Source organism: Sinocyclocheilus grahami, unplaced genomic scaffold (genome assembly GCF_001515645.1).
Source record: "Sinocyclocheilus grahami isolate Dianchi unplaced genomic scaffold, SAMN03320097.WGS_v1.1 scaffold575.1, whole genome shotgun sequence".
In the NCBI taxonomy this organism is placed as follows: Eukaryota; Metazoa; Chordata; class Actinopteri; order Cypriniformes; family Cyprinidae; genus Sinocyclocheilus; species Sinocyclocheilus grahami.
In genome coordinates, this window is record NW_015505754.1 from 727,315 (window position 1) to 738,444 (window position 11,130).

At 34.6% G+C, this 11,130-nt stretch overlaps 1 protein-coding gene across 1 annotated transcript; it reads left to right on the forward strand.

The window, feature by feature from the left end:
* The first annotated feature begins 591 nt into the window (after positions 1–591).
* On the forward strand, positions 592–9,543 carry LOC107556651 (proline-rich protein 35-like). Its single transcript, XM_016239790.1, has 4 exons — positions 592–635; positions 1,844–1,917; positions 5,386–6,919; positions 8,764–9,543. Exons 3-4 carry the CDS (start codon positions 5,586–5,588, stop codon positions 9,458–9,460), a joined length of 2,031 nt encoding a protein of 676 aa, XP_016095276.1. The 5' UTR covers positions 592–635; positions 1,844–1,917; positions 5,386–5,585; the 3' UTR covers positions 9,461–9,543.
* Positions 9,544–11,130: the final 1,587 nt, after the last annotated feature.

The following is an 11,130-nucleotide window of genomic DNA, read 5'->3' on the forward strand; positions in this document are numbered from 1 at the left end:
TAATTAAATTTAATTCAAATAGTTTTATTTTAATTGTTACCTAAACTTTTTTGCACTGCTTTACACAAAAATTAAATTAAATTATTTTATTTTATTTTATTTTATTTTATTTTATTTTATTTTATTTTAAACTTCTTTGCACCACAGTATTCATACTGCTTTGGCAATACGAATGTACAGGTCCTTGCTATTGGCAGTAAAGCACACTAAACTGAAAGTAAACTCAGAAACAAGTCCATAAAGTGCTGTGATAAGGCTGCTTAAGTTTCCATCAGCGACTTTAAATTGCACTCCGGCCCAATTAAGCAAACTGTCCCAGTACGGCGAGACTGAAGTTTCTCGACTTCTCCTTAATGGACTGTACCGGGCCAGTTTCCTAATTTGGACCCACTTGAGCTTGTGCCAATAGCAGGGGAGGCAGGAGGGGCCTGTGCCTGATTGTACTGCCCCAAGGCATCCCTCCTAGAGAATATATATATCTGCCTCTCTCTCTCTTGTTCATCCATGTGTGTATGAGAGTGTGTGTGTGTGTGTATGAGTGTGTGTGTGCGCATGCATCGCTCTCCCCTCATAAAACACTCGAACGCACATCAGCGGCCGCCTCTGGAACAGAACATGACACAGACACACAGCAGGTAAGTCAAGCCGTTATCTGCGGATAAAAGTTATTATGACGTAAGAGTTTAGAGCAGATTAACCACTTTATGTATAGTTTGTGTGATTGTTATGCATAACTGAAATCATTCTGTGCCTGCACGTCTCAAAAACAGCGGTGTGCATCAGAATATGAACTGCTGACAATCAAATGAAAATGTCTCGATTAACTTCATTTAAAAGAAGCTGTTTATATTGATATTATGTAACAAATGTGACATGTTATGTGATATAATCCATATGATGGATAATGCATTGCATGCTACTAAATGTGTCAAATGAGATATATAGTTTATAATATCCAAGGTTTTGATTAAAAAGTTTGAGTAAACTACACTTGAAATACAAAGTAAAATTACAAAAGTCAATTTGAAGCAAAACTGTATTATTGAGAATTTTTTTTTCTTTTCTTTTTTATTTTAATAAAACGTTCGGGCCACATTGTCAGATTTATGTTGGGGCAAGTTGACACGTGGGATTCAAAAGCTGAAATTACATCAATTTAAGTACAATTTGTTATCTTTTTCTGCTGTTTTATTGATTGTTTTGCATGTTGTACTTGTTTTTCTGTTTAAATTTTGCTATAAAAATGTATCATGGGCTGTTGAATGGTAGGTTCCAATGTGACAACTTACCCCATATTGTGTCCCGTCATGAAAGGTTAACTTGGGCTCAATGAACTGTATCTTTTTCTATAGGCAATAACAGCTTTTTATAGGAAAGTATGCATCTATGCAAAAAAACTTTTTAAAACAAATCTACCTTTACAAATATTTATATATGTATTTGTATATATATATATTGTATTTATATACAAATATTTAAAGTGTGACATCCTGATCCAGACACTTTGAAAGGATGCTATAAATTAAGACAAAAAAATACAAAATAAGCTTTGTTATATTGCTAATAAATATATAAATAATAAAAATCTAACAGAATTTCTAAAATAATGCCGTTTTAATTAATTTAATTAATTAATTATATTATATTCATTTATTATAAATTATTTATTTATTATTAAATATATTAAAATTAATAGTTAACAATATTTTATTAAAAAATATTTTTTTTAACTCAATTAGACAGAGTGACATTTTCAAGTTAGACATTGTTTTTTAACATTAAATGTCGACTAATTTTTTTAAATCAAATATAATATATATTTTTGATATTGTTTATTTTCTAGATCCTTCATCAAGAGTCAAATTGAGAAAACTTAATGTGTCACGATCCAACTCATTCTGCTGAACTACTGTGGAGGTACGAGCCACACACACACACACACACACACACAGTCTACACAAAATGACAACACATACACAAAAATTCCCAACAACAATGATCTAATTTCATCTAAAACTTTAAAATGCATTACATGCCAATATATCTTAGACAGACCATTTGCTTTTCAATCAATCATCAGTTTTGTTCGTTCTTGTTGCCCTGTGTTTATGTGTGTTATCAGTTCTTGGATTTGTCACAGTATGTCGAAGCTTTTAGCAAGCGTCCCTATTGAAGCGAGACAATACATATTTAACACACAGCGATCAGAGTGTTCATACGAGTGTCATTGACCAGCATCCTCTGGGTTCAGACCCAGAGGGCCTTAAAACTGACAGACCACAAAGAATGTCCCGCAGTGAGAACAACTCTAAAATAATTGTATTGATTAACGCTAACAGCAGCGTTTGATGTCCAGTTAAAACCAGAGAACGGGTCGAGGAGGGGGACGTAACCGCAATATGACCGAAACACACACACACACACAGACACACACACACACACATATATACAATGTTCCTGTAAATGATGCAAAAACACACTGTTAAAACACTGGCAGGATTTGCAGACAGACAGATTGCAGCAGATCGTTGCAGATGTGATTTCATTCTTTCTTTGAGTGCTGTAATAGATGAAAGTTTGGTGAAATTCATCGCCACTCGTCTTCTTTAAACCAAAATGACTCGGGGCTCTCATTGTCTCAACACCCCGAGATACGAGCACCAAAACTCATGCCTCACAGCGGGACATTTCATCCTCCCCTTCATTTCCTGCCTGTAATCTATTTCATTTCTTCATTTTCTTCTCTTTTACTGCTCTCTCTTTCCACCCGAAGCAAAATGCCAGGAGCAAATAATAAATAATCAAGAATAAAGAGTATTTTTATCATAACAGAGAGGCATTTGAGTGATATCTTAGTCTCTTGTGGGTCTCTTTTAATTATGCCATAATTTAATTACTTTCACTGTGTCCTATTCTTAATGCATTTATTAATAACAAAAAAAATATTAGTTAAATTACATCAAATTGCTCAGCAGTTTAGTTGGTCCTTTCTGTAAAAATGAAATGTTTTGTTTATACTCTTTTCCATTAAAACAGAAGTTTAAGAGGGAAAAGTAAAATAAATTTAATAAAATTCTATTTTATATCATTTTAATAATTATATAATTTTATATAATTTTTGTTCAAGTTAAGGTTTTAATAGACTTCTGATTGTTAACTGTTAAAATATTTAGAAACTTATATTTTAAACAAATAAAAATGTTAAATGTTTTTCGATGTCTTTAAAAATACATTTTATGTATATTTATTTACTGTAAAATATCAATTCTTTTTCATTAAGAAACATCTGTCAATTAAATAAATATCTGTCAGAGTAACAAAAAAAGATTATTTTTTAATTATTAAAGATTATTTTTAATTAAAGATTATTATTTTTGTTGCTCTATAAAAAACTATTATAAAATTTAAATATAATAAATAAAATCGAATTAGTACAATTAGATTTGGTTACACTTTATTTTAAGGTGTCCTTGTTACAAGTTACATGTACTTACTATTATAATAACAACGAATTATGCATAATTACATGCAAGTAACCCTAAGCCAAACCCAAATCTTTACCCTAACCGTATAGTAAGTACATGTAGTAAATTAATATTATTCAGCACTTAAATGTATAATTACACTGTAACAAGGATGCCTTAAAATAAAGAGCAACCTTAGATTTATATTAAAAACAATTCTGTTCATCTTACAGAGTTTTTAACTTGTTCATTAGAGGCCTTAAAGCATGCTTTTATGTAATAGTTTTGCATTAAAATGGCATTAAAAAACATGAATTGTAAAAGTGCTATAAATGAAAAAACAACACTCGACTTAATAGTAAAACATTATATTATATAAAGTAAATCTCTAAAATACAGTTATGCTTTCACATTTAGAAAAAAATAAAAACTCAAAGAATTACGTTTTACTCTTATTTGATTCATTCAAATGTAGGATAAAAGGAATTCCTACTTTGACTGTAGAAGACAAAGAAAGTGTGAAACACAGAGGTTGTAGAAGATCAAAAAACTCCACAGGAATGACGAGATACGGTGTAATGTATGAGAGAGACAGATGACGGTCGTGGACGGACTGATAGAGCGGGTAAAAGAGCAGTCAATCTGCCTTGACCCACATTCCTCTGCTAACGATGCCCCGCGGGCGTGATGCCAATCTCTCATTAACACACATACACGCGGGCAGCCTCGCGTCCCTCTGCCCTTTGTCAGGATGTGCCTACAGCTGACCTTCAGGGTCCTGCTGTAAATACTACAGTGAGCATGAGAGCCGCGCACAGGTGCAGCCGCCTCCAGAAACACACACACACACAAACCTCGCCGCTGCAACACTGAACGTAATGAAGGGTGGCAGATAGAGGACTTTCAGCACTTCTGAGAAAACCAAATCATCTCTCATCATCTCTTCTCTTTGCTATGTGAAATCAAAACTGACTCTATGTACTTCTTACGACACGCTCCTGCTCTTATTATGAACGATTCATCAGTGCATATTTGCAATCTTTTATTAAAATGTACTGAAATGACTTTTCTGGACGATATCTTAATTTTCAACCACCTGTCATACAGAGACACTTTTCACTACCTAATGAATTTCTAATTAATAAAATTAAGTCCTGTCCCACATTTATTCTCACTGAAGGTCCAGTTTCACATTACAAAAGTAAAATGAGTTGCAAACATTTCAGATTTAGTTCAGATTTCAGATGTGTGTGTGTTTCAGGTTTACTTTACATGACAATGTTTTATATCTGATTCCGACTATTAAAATAAATATTGCAAAAAAAAAAATCATTCAATCATTTTACTGCTGTTGTCTTTAATAATACTTTGAATTATGAAATGTAATTTAAAATATTACTAAATTATTAAAATAATATTTTGTTTACCTGTAATAATATTGTAAATCATTAAATTCAATCATTTAATAAATTGTTGATTAATAATATTTTACATTTAAAACGATAACAATATAAATGTCCAAATGTGAGGCTTTTTAACCTTTTATACTAGAAGCAGCACTATGGACTTTTTTCTTTCTTTTTTTTTTTCAAAATGCAAAATATTATTAAATGATTAAAATCATATGTTTACCTGTAATAATAGTCTAAATTATTCAATACAAAAATGTAAAATATTATTAAAGTAATACATTTTTTAAATAATGATGTGAATTATAAAAAAACATTTAATATTATAAAATTGTTAAAATAATATTTTTTGTTTAATAATATTCTGAATTATTAAAGACTATTATTACAATAATATTTCTTTAATAACATTCTAGATTATTAAGTATAATTTAAAATATTTTTAAATTATTCAAGTAATAATATTTTTGAATCAAAGATGTAATCATATATTTTCTTGATTTTCTCAACAGCTGAAATCTGATGGCTGCGCTCCCACATGATCCCACTCCTGACCAAACACAAGTTTACATGTTTACACACACAATTCATCTTACAAACACACACTCAATGCAAACCTGTCCTCAAACACACACATAACCATAAACACACAAGCTCCTCAGAAATCCAGCTTTGAGAAAAACACGTTTTGGGACCGTTTTCATATTGCACCATGTCGAAGGAAGACTGTAAGGTGGGCTGTAAACACAAGGAACGCAAGCCCAAAAAGCCACACTACATTCCACGGCCGTGGGGCAAACCCTACAACTACAAATGCTTCCAGTGTCCGTTCACCTGCATGGAGAAATCACACCTGTACAACCACATGAAGTACAGCCTGTGCAAGAACTCCCTGTCGCTGCTCATTGAGTCCGACTGGCCGTATAAAAAAGAGCAGCTCCGGCTCCAGCAGGGAGGCGTTCGCTCACGTAGCCCGACTAAGGGTCACTCAGAGCGGGTCGCGATGTCAGACGAGCTCTCGCATTCGGTGGCAAGTCTGGAGGAGGGTGAGAAAGGAGAATCTGAAAGAGAAGCGGAGAAAGACGAAGAGGTTGTGGAGACCAATGCATCGACGGTGATGAGACCCGAATCTGCGGAAACGTGTTCAAGAGGAAGCAAACGATCAAAGCAAGAAGCTGAACTTGTGATGGCCGACATGTTCTCGCTTGAGGAGCAACTTTTGCGAGCACGTTCGGTTGAGGTAGAGTCAAAACTGAGACACTATAGATTGTCCAAAACGTGTCTGTCTGGACCGGCGGCATTGCTTTCGGAGCAATGGCGCATCTTAAGCAACCAGACGTCTGGAGCAAAGCCCAAATCGGATCCGGTGGCGTCTTCTCTGCCCTGTTATCCTCCACCGGCGTCAACAGGTCAAATCGAATGCCCTGAAACACCGGGTTTCAATCTGTCTTTGCTTGGCGTTGGATATCCGTTGGCTCCCGGACTCCTTTCGTATCTAAACCCAGCACTTAGTTTACCTGCAGGTACAGCGAACACAAGCGCACAACTGCCGTTCCTGGCATCAACCCATGCACAAAGACACTCAGAGCATCCTTTACTTCCTCCTCACCTGTATTACCCTTTCCTGTGCGAGCACACTTTCGGAGTGACGCCTTCCTCGACGTCCTCCGAGACAGGAAAGCTCATCAAACCGCCAACCGCAAGCCTGCCGCCCCCTTCGTACCCTCCCAAACTCAACCTGTGGAAGGTCCCGGCCCTCCGGCCCACATCCTCACCCGCGGCCTGGCCGTCGCCCTCCTGTTCCTCCCCAGAACCTAGCCACGGCGTAAGGCAGAGGATACTATCGAGGGAAGTGAAGAGCACCAGGCCACAGGACGCCTCCATCAGAGAGCAAAGTCTGAAGAGGACAACGGCGTCCTTGGACTCCCATGGTGCACCAGGAGAGAAGAAACCAGCTCTTGAGTTTGCCCTTGACTCTCTGAAAAATGCTCACAAATCTATGTCCATCACCTCCCTGATGTCCAGCAGGCTGCCAATACACAACAGGTAAGATGATAGGACTTGCTTTAAAACCTGTTGTGTAATAAATTAACTTATATGTTAAATAAACAAATAATAAATAAGTATAAAATATTTGTATTAATAACAATTTTAATATTTGTATTAATATTACTACTAATAATAATGTATTTATAAAGAGGCCTAATACTCAGAATAAACCCTATACATTATACATTTTTTTTTTAATATTTTAATAATTTTGCATGTCATTTTTTATAATTCTTTTAATTATTTATAAATATATATTATTATTTATAATGTTAAAATTTTACATGAATTGTGCATTACTATATTTTTATTTATAAATTATAAATTTTTATTTAAAGCATATAATATAGGTAAGAATGGTTTATTCCAAATGTTATTATTAATAAATTATATATATACACTACCGTTCAAAAGTTTGGGATCAGTAAGACTTGTAATGTTTTTTTAAAGAAGTCTCTTATGCTCATCAAGGCTGCATTTATTTGATCAAAAATACAGAAAAAACAGTTATCTTGCAAAATGTTATTACAATATAAAATAAGGGTTTATATTTTAATATCCTTTAAAATATAATTTATTTCTGTGATGCAAAGTTGAATTTCCATCAGCCATTACTCCAGTATAAAGTGTCACATGATCCTTAAAAAATCATTCTAATATGCTGATTTATTATCAGAATTATCAATGCTGGCAACCGTTGTGCTGCCAAATATTGTTTTGGAAACTGCAATACTTTTTTTTATTCTTTGATGAATAAAAAGTTACAAAGAACAGCATTTATTCAAAATATAAATCTTTTCTAACAATATAAATCTTTGCTATCACTTCTTAACAATTTAACACATCCTTGCTGAATAAAAGTTTTAATTTCTTTAAAAAAAGAAAGAATAAAAATGTACGGACCCCAAACTTTTGAACGGTAGTGTATATTGTTATATAAGATTTCTATTTTAAATAAACGCTCTTCTTTTTAACTTTTTATTCATCAAAGAATCCTGAAAAAAAGTATCACAGCTTCCAAAAAAATATTAAGCAGCAGTTTCTAGGGCTGATAATAAATCAGCATATTAGAATGATTTCTGAAGGATCATGTGATACACTGGAGTAACGATGCTGAAAATTCAGCTTTGATCACAGAAATAAATTTGATTTTAATTTATATTAAAATAGAAAAACGTTATGTTATATCATAATGATATTTCTCAATATTAAATTTTTTCCTGTATTTTTGATCAAATAAATGCAGCCTTGATGAGCATAAGAGACTCCTTTAAAAAACATTAAAAATCATTCTGATCCCAAACTTTTTGAATGGTAGTATATATATACACATATATACATATATAATATGTTCTATTAAAATTAAAGTCTACTGAAAATTAAAATTCATTTTAAAATTAAAAAATAATATTTAATGTGTATGCTGAATTAATGTGTGTATATTTTTGGCTTTTATTTTGACATATTGTTTCTGCCATTTTAAAACGCAACAAACCATTTGTGTTTCAGTGATTTTAGTTAAACCAGTCTTATGCACCCTGCTTCACGTTTAGCCTAAGAACACCAATTACCAGTGTTGAAAAGCACCGTAAAGCATGACCTCTTGTGCTTATTGCTTTAAAAACTGTTACTACAGCTTTTTATGAGAGAAAATAAGATTATATGGAGTATTTTATGATTTCCAGAGACAGACATACCAGATATATTGCATCTATATATAAATATATACACCAGAGGCATTTTATCTGGTATGTCTTGCTTGAGTGTTCTCTCTATGTACTGCACGCTCAGGATGGAGTTGATGAATGGTATTTAGATACAATTAAACGGTGTTTTCACAGCCCCCGCAGTGACGTCTCGTCCCCGCCGCATATGTCTGAGCAGCTGGAGGCGAGACAGAGAGGAATGGAGAGAGACGTGGACCCGGCAGCTGTGCTCCTGCAGGACTTCAGCACATTACTGCAGGAGTACCAGAACACAGAGCAGCGTGCAGCATCTCTGCCAGAGCAGTGCCACCTGTGGGCACACCTGGGAAAGATCCGGTCGGAGCTGTTGCACATTCAACAGGCGCTGGAGCACACGGCCCGCTCCAACGAAGGACCGCTCGATCTATCCATCAAGAAAGACCCGGCAGGAATCACAAACGTCGCCGGAGACATTCTAGGACAAACAAAAGACACAGGAGATGAAAACTGCTCTGAGACGGAAGAAGACGAGGAAGAGGAGGATGGGAAATACCACAGAGATGCAGTGGAACGAGGAAGCGGTGCTAAAGAAAGGCAGAAGTGCTCTCTGGACGAGCTAATGAAACTGAATCCGTCCCAGCTGCCTGTGGTGAAGACAGAGGTGCTGTCTGACGGTGGGCTGGCGATTCGGCCCGGGACGGCTGAAGCTCTGTGGCACAGCAGAACCACGAAGTGTGAAGCCGACTCAAGTGTCCTTCTCTGCTCCAAAACACCCAACAGACCTCCGTCCATTCAACATCTGGACACGCTTTGTCCGACCAGCCCGTTAACAACCACCGACACAATGGTGTAGCAAACATGAACAAGAAAAATAAACAAGAACTTACATCATTTACATATTTACAATACAAGACAAATATTTGGACGCACTTGACTGAATTTATGTTTCTTTTTTTCTTTTTTTGAAAGAAATTAATACTTTTACTCAGCAAGGATGCACTAAATTGATCAAAAACAACATTAAACACATTTATAATGTTGCAAAAAATGTCAAATACAGGAACTGATCTTTTGAACTTTCTATTCATCAATGAATCCTGAAAAATAAAAAAGAATCACAGTTTCCACAAAAAAATGAAGCAGCACAACTGTTTTCAACATTGATAATAATACAAATATTTCTTGAGCAGCAAATCAGCATAATAGAATGATTTCTGAAGATCATGTGACACTGAAGACTGGAGTAATGATGCTGAAAATTCAGATTTGATCACAGAAATAAATTTGATTTTAAAATATATTACAATAGAAACCAGCTGTTTGAAATAGTAATAATATTTCACAATATTACAGTTTTTACTGTATTTTTGATCAAATAAATGCAGCCTTGGTGAGCAGAAGAGACTTCCTTTAAAAACCGACCCAAAGTACACTTTAAGATCTAACACTATATTAAACACTACACGATTTACTAAATGAACTGCATAAAAGATGATACGGATATGAAGTGTCAAGTACAGATCAAAATGAAGCACCTTATGCCAAAAAGAGCTGATGGAGAAAATAAAAATATGAAGGACAAAATACATGCACTGAGTTAATGATCAAAATTTACATTTAGTGAATTATGATTAATTAAATTTGAATCATTGTACATAACGAATCCAGTTACAGGATGAATCAAACCCTGATTTAAAAAAAGGGTTAAGGAACAACAAATGTATTTATTTAATATATTTGTTTGTGATATATTAATTGAATTTTCTGACATATTTGTAACATATTTTATTTATTTAGCATTTATTCACTCTAAAGTGATTTATTCGCACTAAAGAGATGATTGTTTCACATAATAAAACTGAAGGAAGATACTGCTAATCTCACATTATTGTTTCATCAGTGTGAATTTTGTGTTCATTGAAGATGCATAAAACATCCTGCAATAAAATTATCAAATTATATATTAGCGCTTGTGTTAATATCTTTGCTTCTGGTGGAGAAAAAGATTTAGGTGAAATGCAGTATATGACAAACTACATATAACACACATAATAAACACATCTGGACAGATTATGTGAAAGAGGTTCATGTTTCGGTTAGGAGGGCTGTCGGGTAAGTGGTGATACAGTGGTTACAGGTGTACAGTATTGCTCCTGACGTGCTGCTCTGCTGTGATAAAGGTGAACTGTGACCGTGAGCCGTACCTGAGCAGAAGCTCCTCCACACTGAAAGGTCAAAGCTGCAGGGACGGGCCACACACCCCGAACCTCTCGCCCGTTTTCTTGCACATGCATCTGAAAGGTCACCTGCCACAAACACAGGTGTCAAAATGCAGCCGCTCACCACAGACATGATTATTATAATTCTACTGTCAGAGAAGATTTCTTTAATAAAGTCAGTGCACATTAATGTCTCAATTATTAAACATACACATTTAACCTCTGAACAGTTCTTTTGTTGACTACAGCAAATGTAAAATAACTAAACTGATTGACATTTGCCAAGATAAATGGTTAGATATAT